The sequence below is a fragment of the Acipenser ruthenus genome, chromosome 8, assembly GCF_902713425.1.
Source record: "Acipenser ruthenus chromosome 8, fAciRut3.2 maternal haplotype, whole genome shotgun sequence".
Classification (NCBI taxonomy): Eukaryota; Metazoa; Chordata; class Actinopteri; order Acipenseriformes; family Acipenseridae; genus Acipenser; species Acipenser ruthenus.
Window position 1 is genome coordinate 63,693,964 of NC_081196.1, and position 18,684 is coordinate 63,712,647.

Consider the following 18,684-nt stretch of genomic DNA (forward strand, 5'->3'; position numbering starts at 1 on the left):
TGGTTCTAAGTTTGTAACCCAAAAATAATCAATGAGAGAGAAGAGACATTAAACACAGAGGGAGGAATTGTTTACAGTCTGTCTTTACTCATGAATTGATTATTATTTTTAATTAACAACAAAGAACCATTGCGTTTTCTATTAACCGTTAAAGTAATGTATTGTTGTTTTATATATTGATGTGCTGAGGGGAGCTCAAGGCCCTTATTGTGATGTCAATGTGAAAAATAAATGTGAGTAGTAGGAAGTACCGATCATCCACAGGAAAAGTGGATAACGAGCTACTGCAAACGCGGGTACATAGTCCTGACTGGCCCATACAGACAGCATGGTATTCCTTGGTTATGACCTATCCAATGAGCTGACAACAGTCAAATCGGCTGAATCATCCAGTATTTCAAACAGTAAAAATGTACCTTACAAAATTTGGCACTTCAGCAAAACAGAAATCGACTGCGACACATTGACACAGACATTAATCAGTTTCAACCTAAACTTTGGTGATATCTACCTCAGAACCAAAGTGAACCCTCTGAAGAATGCTGTTTCCAGTACAGTGGAAACAGAACTGGACTTTTCATTCAGGTCTAAGCAATCCTGTTTTGAGTTTGATGTATGGTACTGAAACGTATTTATATCCAAGCTGCTTCCAAGGCAAATCTATATTATTAAAATTGAAACAGCAAAATCCTTTTGTATATTTTACTAACATAATTGTTTAGTCATGCAATTGATTTTCATATTAAAGACAATTGCTTTTTGATGTTGAAACTTTTTGTAGCATAACATGAAAAGATTGATTTACTAATAAGCACTAACTATCTTTTTTTAAGCTCCTTGGAATATTTCACTACAAATATAGGCAAAGAGTAGCTATTTGTAACACCTTTAAAAAAATAGCTGATAAAATGGCAAAAGATGCCCAATTATAATGGTTTTGTTTTATTTATTTATTTGACCTCAGATCTCTGAAGTTTTGTATTGGAAAGCAGAACATTGTTCCTCTGGTCCCAATCAATGAATTTATGTCCTGAATCTGTGATATTTATATTTGGTAACTCTTCACATCAAATGTCTCTAATTAATGTGTATTTGCATAGTAGTTGCTTAGTAAATACATGTGTATTTACACATCATTACAATGGTATTATCTATAGTTACAATGTACTTAATGTGTAAAAAAATGCACATTACAACCCTAACCCTACCCTAACCCTAACCCTAACACTAAACCTAACCCTACTCTAATCCCCCTAACCCTAACTCTGACCCCCTAACACTAAACCTAACTCTAACCCTAACCCAAACTCTGACTCTTTTTTGATACAATTGTGTACTTACATATATTGAAAAGACTTACACATTAAGTACAATGTAACTATGCATATTAACATTGTAATAATGTGTAAGTACACACGTATTTATAATGTCACTAGTATGTGAATACACAATAATTAGAGACACTTATAGTTACCCTGTATTTTTCCATTATAACATGATGACATTCTTTGATTACATTGCACACAGCTTAAATGATTAATCTACATGTTTTATGTTGTGCAATCACTATGGGAGTTACTCAGAGAAAATAATTAATAACTATCAACAACCAGTCAAAAATGACGGGTATCCCTTGTTTATGATATTGTGCACCCCAGCAAGAGATCACAGTTGCTCCTCCCAAAGAAGGCACTGAATGTTGCTGAATGTCACTCATACAACTTACATCCTACTTTGACTGCTACCTGAAGGAGGATATGTTTATCTTTTTTCAACCCAGTGAATCCATCTCCTAAAACCCTGGTAATACACTGCATGAAACGGGAAAGCAGAGAGTATTTGAACAGAACGTATTTATGTATTTTCTTTTTTTGGTCTGGAAATAAAAGACAGGCTACCTGTGAAAACCCTGGCCCGATAAGAGCTACAGGCTCTCTCTTCTGTTTGGGTTAAAAGGAATTGCAATAATTTAGAGCAGTTACAAAAAGATTACAAAGGCTAGGATCTACTGTAAGTCTGGAGCAAACCCAGTGAGTTTTACCTTGAAGGGTTTTTCATACTATCCCCATGACCAGTGTGTACCACGGCAGTGTTCTTCAGTACAACAGATACAGTTAAAGATAGAGGTAGCCCACCCAGTAGACTATATTGAACAGCAGGAATGAGGTGGGGAAGAAGACTCTGGAGTACGAGTCTAATTCTAAGATGTCTATGTGGATTCGGCCTTTCCGCCAGCCACCTGATTTACATTCCTCGTAGCAGCAGAAGAAACTCTGACAGTCTTTACCGTCCAGGCATTCGTACATGCAGGATTCCTCCAGCTCCTGCCAGTACATGGAATTGTTCAATGTGATGACTGTGGGAGGAGGTCCCAGGTCAAGCACTGAGTAGTTCTATAAGAAAATGACAAGACACCTCAATCAATAGGCAGTCATTCTAAGAACATACTGCACATGGAGCAGATGGGGTTCAATTTGAGTGCGGCTTCCCTATCATGCATTTCATCTTCTGTGTAAAATGCACAATCCAATCAGACCCAGCAGTGAGTTGTCAGTGGATCACTTGACGAGAGCAATCTACTACATATCTCCGTAGACTTCCCCAACATCCGTGCCATGGATATGTGAATGATCCAGTATAAATGGGTATATGGTATTATTTGATGATTTCTAGTTCATATCAATATACAGTACAGTTGGGCGTGTTCATACAGCACATGAAAGAATTCACTGCATTAGTAGGGCAATGGTATTTGTGCTGTAGTGACAGGGCCGTGTGTGCTTTGTAATGATGATTGGTTAATGTTTCTGAAGTAGAGTTAAAGAGTGGCGTATGCACCTGCTTCTTCACCAAGCTTCTCAAACACAGGATCTGCTGAAGACACCGGGCCTGTTCAGCAGAGGCATTGGTGTTACCATCAGTTACACCAGCAACACCACAGACTGGCCTGAGTTTTCACTTAACAAGTTCTTATCAAAATGAAATATGTGATACAGAAACACATCAGACATTGTGCGTAAGTAATGGAAATCCAAATACACATGTAAATTAGGCTAAATGAGCCAACAAATGTTGACTTCGGGGCCAAATGAAAAAGTCAAATAAAATAAACAAATGAAATGAAAACAAGATTTAATACATCGCTGGTTGTGCTGCAAAACTTGAAAAATAAACGAAAATAACTAGATACAAAGGAAAACACTGTGATGAACAGGATCCACTCTATACAGTGCTGCATGTACAATATTAACACTGTGATGAACAGGACCCACTCTATACAGTGCTGCATGTACAATATTAACACTGTGATGAACAGGACCCACTCTATACAGTGCTGCATGTACAATATTAACACTGTGATGAACAGGACCCACTCTATACAGTGCTGCATGTACAATATTAACACTGTGATGAACAGGACCCACTCTATACAGTGCTGCATGTACAATATTAACACTGTGATGAACAGGACCCACTCTATACAGTGCTGCATGTACAATATTAGCTACTGCAATGGAAGAGGTGCAGCTATAACATTGTGTTTTATTTATTTTTTTGGTTATGTGTCTGGGTATTAAAAAACAGAACATTCTTACAATTGAAGATCGGCTATTCTTTCGAATGGATTTAAATGAAAAGGTTTTTTTGAGATGCGCACGACATTTAAAATGTCTTACCTGCTTTTTCTTCTTTGTACCTCTGGGCTTCCCTACACTGGAGTAGTAATTGAGGGCTGCGTATTCTATCAGCGCGGCAAACACAAACAAGAAGCACACTGTGACAAACAGATCCATCGCTGTGACGTAGGAGACCCGCGGCAGCGAGTTCCGTGCTACTGTACTCAGCGTGGTCATGGTCAGCACTGTGGTGATGCCTGCAAAACAAACCAGACACATTCCTAAGGGACCTTCATCTCGACATGCACTTACCTCACTCTCACAGTCTCCTAATCCTTCTAAAGAGCTCTTCCCTTGTTTGTTTAATTTTGTTATGTTTTGTGTGTGTGTGTGTGTGTGTGTGTGTGTATATGTATATATATATATACAAGAACAAATATTTTAAAAATTAAATAAAATTAAAAATAAAATGAATGTACACAAAAAGTTTAAATGATTAAAAAATCATTTATTTCAGGAAGTTTCGGGCAAAAGCCCTTCAGCTGTATAGACAGAAAAGTGAACACAGTGCTGTAAACTTGTTGATTTTCAATTTTCAATCCTGAGGATGATGTCAGAATAGAATGTTCATTCCATGAGGCTCCAACATTCCAAGTTTGAAGATAATTCTCTTTGCTTTATTTTTATTTATATTTATTTATTTATTTATTTATTTATTTTTTAAAATATTTGTTCATATTATCAACCTTCATTTTTGTACACTGCAGTTCAGCCTTCTCTGAAACCTAAGCTCAGCAATCATTGTCACTGTTCTGGACCTCCCAAGCACAGGCATGGCACAGCACTGCTTTGTTCTCAACCATCACTGCTATAGGCATTGACATGCTAGTTGCTATCCAGTCAATCCCACTCTTATCTCACTTCCTGAGCCCTATTGTTCAACAGAGGAACCTGGTGTGGCATGAATAGGGAAGAACGTTATATTCCAGGGAATCAGGATTTATGGGTTTAGATTAGAAGCATTGCATTCTTCATCAATTCTTTCTCATGCTACAGTTTATTTAAAGACATCTTCTGAATTCAGAGATGGAATTTTAGTTAGCCCTAATCCATATATTTCCAAGTATTAGAAATAATTGAGATACATTATATTAGTTCCAGCTTAGTAGCACTGCTTTTGACTTGATTAGGCATGCTGTGTATTATATCTGATAACACTTCACATCCAGTGTCTCTAATGTAGTTACATAGTGAATACATGTGTGCTTACACATCATTACAATGGTATTGTGCACAGTTACAATGTACTTACTGTGTAAGTCCTGCTGCATGTTATTTGTAAGTACACAAATGTATCAGAAAAAGGTTAGTGTTACAGTTAGGGATAGGGTTAGGGTTAGGGACAGGGTTAGAGTTAGTGTTACAGTTAGGGTTATATCATGCAAAAAGATGTACACATTAAGTACATTATAACTGTGCATAATACCACTGTAATTTGTGTAAGTACACATGTATTTACTAAGTAACTTCTATGTAAATACACAGTAATCAGAGACTCTTCATGCAAACTGTTACCATTTATTCTTCCTTCATCACTTTTAATGTACATTTAAGCTATTCAGGTCTGCACTGAATACAAGTTTGTTCCAAAATCAAATTGCACCACTTTTTAAAATAAACCAGTTCATCTACCCATTACAGTATGTGCTTGAAGTTAGCTTTTAGTAAGAACACAATGGGTGTGCATTGTAATTACTACAGCAGGGAGCTTGTTCCATATCATCTGTGTGGCAATTTTCTGTTGTGTTATTGTTAAACGGCTTCCTTTTACAGATACAGTGTTCAGGAACAAAAAGCCATGTGTGCTCATGTCTGTAGTCCCAGAGCATATCTTTTATAGTTGTGTGGACATGTCATTTTGATACATTGCTGGACTGTGGCAGTTCTTTGTATAATGTGCATGATGTTAGAGACATGTGCTAAACCCTTGTCTCTCCAACTCAGTTCCTAATATCTAGCACAGCAGTCTGTTTGCTAATACATTTAAAGGGGGGGGTTCAATAGCTAACTACAGGTCAGGACCCCTGGTGTCAGACAGTCCCTGGACCTGTACACCACCCCATAAGCACAGGGGGGTTCAATAGCTAACTACAGGTCAGGACCCCTGGTGTCAGACAGTCCCTGGACCTGTACACCACCTCATAAGCACAGGGGGGTTCAATAGCTAACTACAGGTCAGGACCCCTGGTGTCAGACAGTCCCTGGACCTGTACACCACCCCATAAGCACAGGGGGGTTCAATAGGTAACTACAGGTCAGGTCCCCTGGGTGATACAGTCCCTGGGCCTGTACACCACCCCATAAGCACAGGGGGGTTCAATAGCTAACTACAGGTCAGGACCCCCTGGGTGATACAGTACCTGGACCTGTACACCACCCCATAAGCACAGGGGGGTTCAATAGCTAACTACAGGTCAGGTCCCCTGGGTGATACAGTCCCTGGACCTGTACACCACCCCATAAGCACAGGGGGGTTCAATAGCTAACTACAGGTCAGGACCCCCTGGGTGATACAGTACCTGGACCTGTACACCACCCCATATTGACATTAGGATGCACACGGCAGGCTAAGTGGAGTGCTACTATTTTAATGATCTAAGCAACGGTGGATCTAAATGCCACTGATATTATAATTTATTAACCCCTTCATTGACTGCACTAAAATCACAACAGCAACAGCTATATAAAGATCTGTAATATACTGTAAAAACATGAAGTATTACAATAATAGGTATATATTTGTCATGTATTGACCGACAGCTGCAAAGTGAGGACACTTGTGGTTAAGTTTGAGAAAAAGGAGATGGAGCAGGAAGTAAACACAGAGGAAGTAAACACAGAGGAAGTACACACAGAGCAGGAATTAAATACATTAAGCAAAGGACATTTACTGCATGTATGTGTGTAACAACAACAATGTAATTGTAAATTCAATTGAGGGAGAATATGGATGGGAATTAACATGGAGAAGGAAAAATAAATAAATAACTGACGGAATTACCGCACCCAAAAATGTTCCACACAATTGTGCACATAGATCTGGAGAGCATGTAATTAAAAAAAACACAAACAAAGAAGAAATCAAGCTGTTTTCACAGTGCTGTAAATGCAAACTCAAACAATAAAGCAGTGGAAATCCCATGTTCTTTAAACATCAGTGATGTACATGTGAGGACGAAGCCTACGCAGTACGAGGTGGTAAGAACCAGCTCAATTATGAATGACAGTTACAATCAACAATTCAACCCAGTGGAGGAGGAAGCTGTGGACAGACCGAGAAAGGTGAATTGCCTCATTCTTTAGCAATACCGCTACCTGTTTAATTTGTTGCTATAAGAAGTGATTAGAAGCCTTTCTTTGCTCAGGGCTTTTCAAATGCTGTCCTGTTTCTATGGTGCTCACAGAGATGAGGTGATGAGGCAAGTGTCATATCAGTCTGGCTTAGCCGTGCCTGTATAAACACCAGGCACCCAGCCAACTGAGGCATTTGATTGGTTCTGTGGAGGGTGGTATGCAGGCTGGCTTTAACAGCTAGATATATGTTCCCTCCAGTGTAACGTAAAGCAGTGTAAAATCATTTGTGAAATACCATGAAACTCATTTGGTCCCAGTGAATGACGGGAGGGTGACATCATCATAGTGACATCATCAGAGCAGGTGAAAAGAGGCCCACACACTAGGCTACGCTGTACACAAACAAACTAGACACTTTACCAAATTCAATGCATGTGACACTGAAAAAAGTAAATGGCCAAACATCTGAGACTATAAACGAACAACCTGAAATGAATGAAAATGCATTCATGAAAGATTAGCTTGGCTTTGGTCTGTCTATTGTGAGCCTTATTTATTTTTCTCACATTAACTACTGCAAAAAATGTTTAATTCATGGCAGAAAGCATCAAGGAAATAGTCATGTGTAGCGAAATGAAGGCATGCAGGCAAATTGTTAATAAGCAGATCAACACAACCAAAACAAAATGTCATTCATTTAATGCATGTCAAGCATTTATTTCAATTCTGGTGTAAGATGTTTCAATAGCTGTAGTCTATCGCAACAGAAAATGACTGCTTTCGGAGTCTGTGCATGTAGTATAATTAAAATAGCTCATTCCAGTGCTTTGAGATGCTTTACCTAAATGCCAAAGGGGGATGTCGTAACTGGGTTATCGTTAGTAGTCAAACATGGGTGATTGAAGTGTCATAATAAGAACATAAGAACATAAGAAAGTTTACAAACGAGAGGAGGCCATTCAGCACTCAAAGAATATCACAGACATTTGCAGAGCTTTTTTTAGATATTATAGTAATAAAATAAAGACTTGGATCGCATTATTGAGGAGTTTGGTGATAAAACGTGTGATCAGGAGATGATTTATCGGCATGCACGACTATGAAGAGGTATGTGAAAAATACAGCGAACAAGGGGTGGGGCGGGGCTGGAGATGCAGTACTGAGTGTCCTGTTGATATGCAGTGCCTTTTAAACCTGTTTTACTGTGAAAAAAAAATACTTTTAAACAGCACGTCTAAAATAAACTACGCTTGTGAAAATAAATTGGACCTGACGCTCCCGAGATGCGCTGAATAAATGGACTGCAAAGGGTTAAAATACTGAAATGAGGTATATTTACTACAAAGCCTCCACTGCACATCAGCGATCTGAAGCACGATATTAATGCATGCAGTGTGCAATGGACTGACGCATGACTTTCTTGGATGACGGATGATAAATGACGGAACGGACCCAGTGTGCAATGGATTTAGGGTTAGGGTTAGGCAGTGGCATAGCTAGGGGGTTGGTTTTAGGTGTTTGAACCCCCCCCATGAATTAATGATTCAACTACGTGGGACAATAAAAAATATCAGCCATGTGCAAAAATCTCGATCCATCATCAGCAGTCCCCACCCGCGTGTGTGAAATCCAGGCAATCCACCACCACCAACCCCCCCCCCCCCCCCCCCCCCCCCACAGTACACATGTAGACTTCAGAAAATCTGCATGAGACTTAAGATTTGAGTTGAAAAAAAAATGAAAATGGCTATTATTCCCCACAAACTTTGCTTTTGTGACCGGGACAGTGATATTTTGAAATTTACCGATTTCCAATGAGAAAACGGGCGCATTTGTGTCTTTTCGTTCACATAAAGTCAGAAAAAAACAACATATGAATCCAAATTAACATGTATTTATACTAAAGTAATACAAAAAGGACTACAAAAGATTTAGAAGTGAGTAGTTTTTCGAGATTTACGATTATACTGTAAATCACTTTCACGAATCAGCCCCCAAATGTAGTCTCCCATCATGTTCTCGTTATACTGTCCTTGGTAGCGGCGTTCAAAGTCCAGTATATCCTGGTGGAAGCGCTCCCCTTGCTCCTCCGAGCACGCTCCCATGTTCTCCTTGAATTTATCAAGATGAGCATCAAGGATATGGACTTTGAGGGACATCCTACAGCCCATTGTGCCATAGTTCTTCACCAGAGTCTCAACCAGCTCCACATAGCTTTCGGCCTTGTGATTGCCCAGGAAGCCCCGAACCACTGCGACAAAGCTGTTCCAAGCCGCTTTCTCCTTACTAGTGAGCTTCTTGGGGAATTCATTGCACTCCAGGATCTTCTTTATCTGTGGTCCGACGAAGACACCGGCTTTGACCTTTGCCTCAGACAGCTTAGGGAAGAAGTCTTGAAGGTACTTGAAGGCTGCCGACTCCTTATCTAGAGCTCTGACAAATTGTTTCATAAGGCCCAATTTGATGTGCAGTGGTGTCATCAGCACCTTCCGGGGGTCCACCAGTGGCTCCCACTTGACGTTGTTCCTCCCCACAGAGAACTCGGTCCGCTGTGGCCAGTCCCGCCTGTGGTAGTGCGCCTTGGTGTCCCTGCTGTCCCAAAGGCAAAGATAGCAGGGAAACTTGGTAAAATCGCCTTGGAGACCCATCAGGAATGCCACCATTTTGAAGTCTCCTATGACCTTGATGCCATCTCAGAAAAATGCAGATATGTATCCACTTAGGCAACTGGAACTAAACTGAACTGGTGGGCTTAAGGCCCCTGTATTTATACTACTATTTATATTACTGGAAAGTTCTAGAAAGTTCTAGAAGTTACTCCAAGTTTACTCAGCACTGAATCTATCTGGAATGTTCTGGAAAATAGGTAAATTTCAAAATATCACTGTTCTGGTCACAAAAGCAAAGTTTGTGGGGAATAATAGCCATTTTCTATGCTTATGCCTCAAAAGTAATTAGGAAATAACACTTACTACCCAGGAACCAAAAAAAAAAAAAAAATTGTTACACGGTTAAAGTGCTTGGTTAAAAAACAAGCACTCTTTAACAGAATAGGACCAACAGCAATGTCATGAAATAGTGACATAATGCAATGACAGTGTGGCAGTGTAATGGTGTTTGCAACAGGATTATTAACCAATGCAATGGCAGTGTGGCAGAGTAACTGTGTTTGCAACAGGATTATTAACCAATGCAATGGCACTGCAGGGCTAAGACTCGCGATACACATCTCAGCACAGCGGTCCCACTAGGCAAGTCATATACACAGGGTGATAGTAACACTGTTAAGAAATATGTGTGATGCTATAGTTTGATTTACCAACCCCCTTTTGCTTGATAAAACCACTTCACACCAGAAGTGATAACTAACACATGATTTCCTACTGATTTCAAATGAAATTCCTATTGAATTCAAAAGTCACAAGCATGAGCTCATGACATACTTTTCATGACTTCAAAACATTTCCCTTGATACACATGAAATAATCATGAACAGACACTTATTTTAAAGTGTTACCCTGATGATAATATGCCATTTTTCATGATATTATGCAAACTAGGAAAAGGTCTGGTGAAGAATTAGGTTCCAATCAAAATCCTCTAAAAAGGGGGTTGAGATTTTAGCATGAGAATGTGCAATGATCAATCAGGAGTAGTTCCTGAGTACAGCATCTGTCTGTGTGATCTATAAGGAGTCAATACGTTGTGTGTGGGGTGTATCTAATCAGAAGAGATGTTGTTTTGCACTGTTTCAGAAACGGTACAAGATGACAATAAGAGACACACTATACACAGCATATTAACATCCATCAAAACGTTATTTTAATAAACTGACAAAAAGATTCCCAGCTTACCAAGTGCTGTTCTGGCAGGCGTGGCATCTTTCTTAATCCAGAAGGAGACCCACGACAGGACTACAGTCAGTATGCAGGGAATGTAGGTCTGAATGGTAAAGTATCCCATCCTTCTACTTAATTCAAAGTACACGCTCATTATCACATATTCACCTGAAAAGCAATTAAGAAGAAAAAACAAATGTGTATTCATGTTTTACACATCGAAAAATGGATCGCCGACGATGGTAATGGCAAATGCAAGCAGCTGATTCAATCAATAGTGTAGCAGGATGTGAGTTTAACACTCAGTGTTTATTAACCACATGTGTAGAACACAGCATTCTATATGCAGTACATTGTGCTGCTGCATAGTAACAGTGTCATTATGTGTGAGCACACGTGCATTTACTGTGTAACCCTTATGTAAATACACAGTAATGTAAAGTGTTGCTGCAGTCTTCGTGTTTCTAGACTGTTGTCATCGCTCCCCCTTTACACATTCTCCAGGTTTCAGGCTAACAAACTCTCATGCAACTGTTCGTGATATCTTTGTGATCCTGTATATCAACACATGCCACCTGTATAAGGCTCCACGTAGTGAAGACAGTTATGGGAATGAAATTACTCGTCCGTCCGTATATATATTTGAACCTGAATATGAATGTGCCCTTGTCTCTTGTTCTGATTATAACACAGTAAATACTCCAAAGATCCAGATTATCCACACAGATCAAATATATTTTGTTCAGTGCCTGGGGCGTAGCAGTGTACTATGAAGATGTTAAGTGAGTTTCTGCACCGTAGTTGTCAGCTTTGTTTCGTTTGTTTGGCTCCTCTTTATGGAGTGGGGCTGAGCTGGCATTATTTTACTATTTTATATGCTGTACTCAATTGAACTTTCCAAAGGCGTGGTTTTGAATGGTTTGCTGCTCTGTTATTCCATGATGCTTTGGCTGTTCTTACGTTCTGGTAAAGCTGCAGTGTGATTTATCATAGCAGACCTCCATGTTTGAGATATGCAGTATAGTAGATACTACAGCTGCTGAAAAGCCCATACACATAGAGAATGTATTGGGGAGGCTTTATGGATTAAGTTGTCGATGTTGCTATCTGGAAACAAGGAGAAAACAATAACACAGTGGATGACATATGCAAGATAATACTGATTTAATTAAGCAGTTTTTCTAATACATGTGGGTACGTTATGATAGGATAAACAAGACAGCTTGTGAACATTCCCTTTTAAATGTTCACACATTTCAACAGGAATAATATATATATATATATATATATATATATATATATATATATATATATATATATATATATATATACACACATGATATGATATATACACACATGATGTGATATGAATTATTGACATTACAATTGCCAGCTGGTTGTCTTTTCAGACCCATCCTTCACCCAATAAATATTGTAAAATGTCTTAGTTGTCAAGGAAACAATATAACTGAAATGGGCATTTAGCTTGTACTCATGAAAGATACTCTGTTTATAGTTTAATGACTTCAGAAAACTGGTACTTTGGGAAGATAAAGAGATGTTTTCAAACAATTACCTTTTTAGATATTCATATTTTAATACAAGTAAGGCTGAATTAAATGCCCCCCCCACAGTGGCACTGATGATGTGTTTCCCTTGTATCTCACGTTTCCATACACTGGAGTCTGCTTGTCCAAATGAAACATGTTAATGCTTTCAGTGCAATATTAATACACATATAATGTGAATTCTGTCCAGTATATGCTATAGTGAATGAATCAGCTTAATCCCTGAGTGTCAGGCCCTCTTGCAGACACTTTTCCAGAGGACCTTTAAAACCTGCATTCACCTTAACTTTAGGTGACCTGCACTGAGTAATTTACGAGTAGCCGAGTCTCTTTGCTCTTAATGTGTTTTCTACAGTCAGCCATGAAAGAGATATTTAAATGTATATTACACAACATAACATACTGCATTACCGTTTCACAAATAAAGCCTGACCTATGCCAATATGTCTTGATATTCAGTTGCTGAAGTCACATGTACTGTATGTATAATACAGTCCTATGGAAAATTCATGCAAAAGACTCATTGAGTTGCCAACTTTATCCTCAACAGATTCCTCCAGATAAAAATGTATCTAAATTGAGTAAATTATCTTTGGCACCATCATTTTAAAATCAACTTTTTCTTTCTATTTAAAGTTTTTTTTCATTTTTTCATTTGTATGCCATCTATTCACAGCAACACATTCAGACTTGGATATTGAGGTCTTTGGTTTTATTACATTTTCCATGGGGAACTATGCATTCCACAGTAAATTATATACATTTACTTTTCAAATGGGATTTAACACTTTCATGCACGGTGACCTAATAGGAGACAGATAATAAAAACCTCTCTTCTGGAAGATGCAAATGCATGACAACATCATATCAGGATGTCTTTACCAGCGGCACTGCAATGGTTTCAATGAGGATCTGAACACCCCTTTACCAGGGGCACTGCAATGGTTTCAATGAGGATTTGAACACCCCTTTACCAGGGGCACTGCAATGGTTTCAATAAGGATCTGAACACCCCTTTACCAGCGGCACTGCAATGGTTTCAATGAGGATCTGAACACCCCTTTACCAGGGGCACTGCAATGGTTTCAATGAGGATCTGAACACCCCTTTACCAGGGGCACTGCAATGGTTTCAATGAGGATCTGAACACCCCTTTACCAGGGGCACTGCAATGGTTTCAATGAGGACCTGAACACCCCTTTACCAGGGGCACTGCAGTGGTTTCAATGAGGATCTGAACACCCCTTTAACAGGGGCACTACAATGGTTTCAATGAGGATCTGAACACCCCTTTACCAGGGGCACTGCAATGGTTTCAATGAGGATCTGAACACCCCTTTACCAGGGGCACTGCAGTGGTTTCAATGAGGATCTGAACACCCCTTTAACAGGGGCACTACAATGGTTTCAATGAGGATCTGAACACCCCTTTACCAGGGGCACTGCAATGGTTTCAATGAGGATCTGAACACCCCTTTACCAGGGGCACTGCAATGGTTTCAATGAGGACCTGAACACCCCTTTACCAGGGGCACTGCAATGGTTTCAATGAGGATCTGAACACCCCTTTACCAGGGGCACTGCAATGGTTTCAATGAGGATTTGAACACCCCTTTACCAGCGGCACTGCAGTGGTTTCAATGAGGATCTGAACACCCCTTTACCAGGGGCACTGCAATGGTTTCAATGAGGATCTGAACACCCCTTTACCAGGGGCACTGCAGTGGTTTCAATGAGGATCTGAACACCCCTTTACCAGGGGCACTGCAATGGTTTCAATGAGGATCTGAACACCCCTTTACCAGCGGCACTGCAATGGTTTCAATGAGGATTTGAACACCCCTTTACCAGCGGCACTGCAGTGGTTTCAATGAGGATCTGAACACCCCTTTACTAGGGGCACTGCAATGGTTTCAATGAGGATTTGAACACCCCTTTACCAGGGGCACTGCAATGGTTTCAATGAGGATTTGAACACCCCATTACCAGAGGCACTGCAATGGTTTCAATGAGGATCTGAACACCTTTACCAGGGACACTGTAATGGTTTCAGTGAATGCTCATCTGTACTGTCCAGTTGCTCTCGGGGCATGCTCATTTGTACTGTCCAGTTGCTCTCGGGGCATGCATTGCACTGTGTTTTTTGGTTTGTTTCCACAGTACAGGAAGTATAAATGAAAATTATGGAATAAAACTAATTCTGCTAGTAAAGCAACAACACCAAGTGCTGCTCTATGCTGCACTGGATAACGTGTCAATATAATTACCATGGAGACATGATCCAATTCTTTACAAAATACACAGTCTCTAGCATACTACACAATTACTTAAAATCACTTTCCTCCAGTTTTGTTTGATTCTGACAAAAGATTCTCAGCCTGGGGGCAACGGAAGAGTAAAAATCCCTGCAAGGAAAAATCAATTGCTTGCAGATAAATAGCAGCACTGTAATTGATTACCAGAGGCTAGGGAAGGGAGGGGGAAGCTAAAAGCAATCTCAGCAGTGAGGCAGCCCCTCACTGCCGAGATACATGATAATAGATGTATCAGTTAGAATTAAAACGAACAAACAAACAAAACATGTGAAGACCCCAAGATGAGACATCACAGTGGTAACCAGTGGCAATATGTTATCACATTCTGTATTTTCCATACAGTTATACTGCTATAAACAGAACACTGCAGAAGCATTCAAAGAGTGCTGTGGTTATTTAATTCATGAGGATAGGTGTAAACAACCCACCTGGGGATGATTTATTCATCTATCTCGATTGGTGGAATAGCTACTGCACTCTAAGAATGTTCATGGTGTATCCTCTATTTACATGGGAAATATCATACAACAATACTGCTATCGGATTGCCTGTACATTCATATGCTACAGCTACGGTCAAAAGTTTTGCATCACCCTATAGAATTAACCTCCTGCATAATGCTACTTTAACATATTGAATTGCATACTGCTTTGTAGTTTTCCATATACTTAATAAAAAACTGACAAAAATGTGACATTTCGAAATTTAGCAAGAACTACTGTGCTGCTATGTTCAGTGATGGCTGTATTGTCTCTAGCCCTCCTCTTTAATATACACAACACCTGCTAATTGCTATGATTCAAATGCTATCGTCTGTAGCACTGTAGAATTATTGCAGGTAATTCATTAAGCAGAGAGACATCCAATCCTACTACAGCCAGCTGTACAGCCTGCTGTTGCTAACAGGAACAGTAAGGGCTATGATGATGTGTTTAATGGAACTCAACAAAATATTCTTTACAGTCTAGACGGTAACACTTTACATTAAGCGTCTCTAATTACAGTGTATTTACATAGTAGTTACTAAGTGAATACATGTGTACTTACACAGAATTACAATGGTATTATGCATAGTTACAATGTACTTAATCTTTTTGCGTGATATATGTAAGTGCACAATTGTATCAGAAAATGGTTAGGGTTATGTTTAGAGTTAGGGTTAACTGGGTTAGGGTTAGGTTTAGGGTTAGGGTTAGTGTGGTTTGGGTTAGGTTTAAAGTTAGGGTTAGGGTTAGGATTAGCATTATATTGTACAGAATATGTACACAGAACACCTTGTGGTAGATAATAATTACAAAAAATAATGCAGATGTTTAGAAGGTTCAGTACATTGTAAATCTTGATTCCTGCAGTCTTTTGAAAACATGCCTGTGTTATTTTAATTTGCACTTTGATGGCTGGATGGGGATTGGAAATGCTCGAAGGATCCGCTCAGGTGCCACAACAAGGAAGCTGGTCTCTCCAAAATGGGAAAACGAGAGAACGGCAAAACAAAAACAAAACCTTTTCAGGGAAACCTGTTTCTAATTGAAAAAGAATGCATGTATAACACCATTATCAGTGACATGGAGGTGCGGTCTCACTGCTTATGATACTGTAATAAAACACACCTTCCATTATCAGTGACATGGATGTGCGGTCTCAATGCTTATGATACTGTAATAAAACACACCTTCCATTATCAGTGACATGGAGGTGCAGTCTCAATGCTTATGATACTGTAATAAAACACACCCTCCATTATCAGTGACATGGAGGTGCGGTCTCAATGCTTATGATACTGTAATAAAACACACCTTCCATTATCAGTGACATGGAGGTGCGGTCTCAATGCTTATGATACTGTAATAAAACACACCTTCCATTATCAGTGACATGGAGGTGCAGTCTCAATGCTTATGATACTGTAATAAAACACACCTTCCATTATCAGTGACATGGAGGTGCGGTCTCAATGCTTATGATACTGTAATAAAACACACCTTCCATTATCAGTGACATGGAGGTGCAGTCTCAATGCTTATGATACTGTAATAAAACACACCTTCCATTATCAGTGACATGGAGGTGCAGTCTCAATGCTTATGATACTGTAATAAAACACACCTTCCATTATCAGTGACATGGAGGTGCGGTCTCAATGCTTATGATACTGTAATAAAACACACCTTCCATTATCAGTGACATGGAGGTGCGGTCTCAATGCTTATGATACTGTAATAAAATACACCTTCCATCATCAGTGACATGGAGGTGCGGTCTCACTGCTTATGATACTGTAATAAAACACACCTTCCATTATCAGTGACATGGAGGTGCGGTCTCAATGCTTATGATACTGTAATAAAACACACCTTCCATTATCAGTGACATGGAGGTGCAGTCTCAATGCTTATGATACTGTAATAAAACACACCTTCCATTATCAGTGACATGGAGGTACTGTCTCAATGCTTATGATACTGTAATAAAACACACCTTCCATTATCAGTGACATGGAGGTGCGGTCTCAATGCTTATGATACTGTAATAAAACACACCTTCCATTATCAGTGACATGGAGGTGCGGTCTCAATGCTTATGATACTGTAATAAAACACACCTTCCATTATCAGTGACATGGAGGTGCGGTCTCAATGCTTATGATACTGTAATAAAACACACCTTCCATTATCAGTGACATGGAGGTGCAGTCTCAATGCTTATGATACTGTAATAAAACACACCTTCCATTATCAGTGACATGGAGGTGCGGTCTCAATGCTTATGATACTGTAATAAAACACACCTTCCATTATCAGTGACATGGAGGTGCAGTCTCAATGCTTATGATACTGTAATAAAACACACCTTCCATTATCAGTGACATGGAGGTGCGGTCTCAATGCTTATGATACCGTAATAAAACACACCTTCCATTATCAGTGACATGGAGGTGCAGTCTCAATGCTTATGATACTGTAATAAAACACACCTTCCATTATCAGTGACATGGAGGTGCGGTCTCAATGCTTATGATACTGTAATAAAACACACCTTCCATTATCAGTGACATGGAGGTGCGGTCTCAATGCTTATGATACCGTAATAAAACACACCTTCCATTATCAGTGACATGGAGGTGCAGTCTCAATGCTTATGATACTGTAATAAAACACACCTTCCATTATCAGTGACATGGAGGTGCGGTCTCAATGCTTATGATACTGTAATAAAACACACCTTCCATTATCAGTGACATGGAGGTGCGGTCTCAATGCTTATGATACTGTAATAAAACACACCTTCCATTATCAGTGACATGGAGGTGCGGTCTCAATGCTTATGATACTGTAATAAAACACACCTTCCATTATCAGTGACATGGAGGTGCAGTCTCAATGCTTATGATACTGTAATAAAACACACCTTCCATTATCAGTGACATGGAGGTGCGGTCTCAATGCTTATGATACTGTAATAAAACACACCTTCCATTATCAGTGACATGGAGGTGCGGTCTCAATGCTTATGATACTGTAATAAAACACACCTTCCATTATCAGTGACATGGAGGTGCGGTCTCAATGCTTATGATACTGTAATAAAACACACCTTCCATTATCAGTGACATGGAGGTGCGGTCTCAATGCTTATGATACTGTAATAAAACACACCTTCCATTATCAGTGACATGGAGGTGCGGTCTCAATGCTTATGATACTGTAATAAAACACACCTTCCATTATCAGTGACATGGAGGTGCGGTCTCAATGCTTATGATACTGTAATAAAACACACCTTCCATTATCAGTGACATGGAGGTGCGGTCTCAATGCTTATGATACTGTAATAAAACACACCTTCCATTATCAGTGACATGGAGGTGCAGTCTCAATGCTTATGATACTGTAATAAAACACACCTTCCATTATCAGTGACATGGAGGTGCGGTCTCAATGCTTATGATACTGTAATAAAACACACCTTCCATTATCAGTGACATGGAGGT

At 39.5% G+C, this 18,684-nt stretch overlaps 1 protein-coding gene across 2 annotated transcripts in view; it reads right to left on the minus strand.

Moving 5' to 3' along the window:
* Positions 1-1,227: 1,227 nt before the first annotated feature.
* Positions 1,228-18,684, minus strand: part of LOC117407361 (gamma-aminobutyric acid receptor subunit gamma-3-like) — a 161,790-nt gene continuing 144,333 nt past the window's right edge. Inside the window, exons 7-10 of one of the 2 annotated variants that reach the window (XM_059029473.1) lie at positions 10,826-10,978; positions 3,678-3,874; positions 2,839-2,889; positions 1,228-2,393 (exon numbers count right to left, since the gene is read on the minus strand). In XM_059029473.1, coding sequence (XP_058885456.1) covers positions 2,115-2,393; positions 2,839-2,889; positions 3,678-3,874; positions 10,826-10,978 — 680 coding nt within the window. In that variant the 3' untranslated portion in view covers positions 1,228-2,114. The remainder of the gene's footprint in view (positions 2,394-2,838; positions 2,890-3,677; positions 3,875-10,825; positions 10,979-18,684) is intronic. The other variant, XM_059029474.1, reaches the window with a different exon arrangement.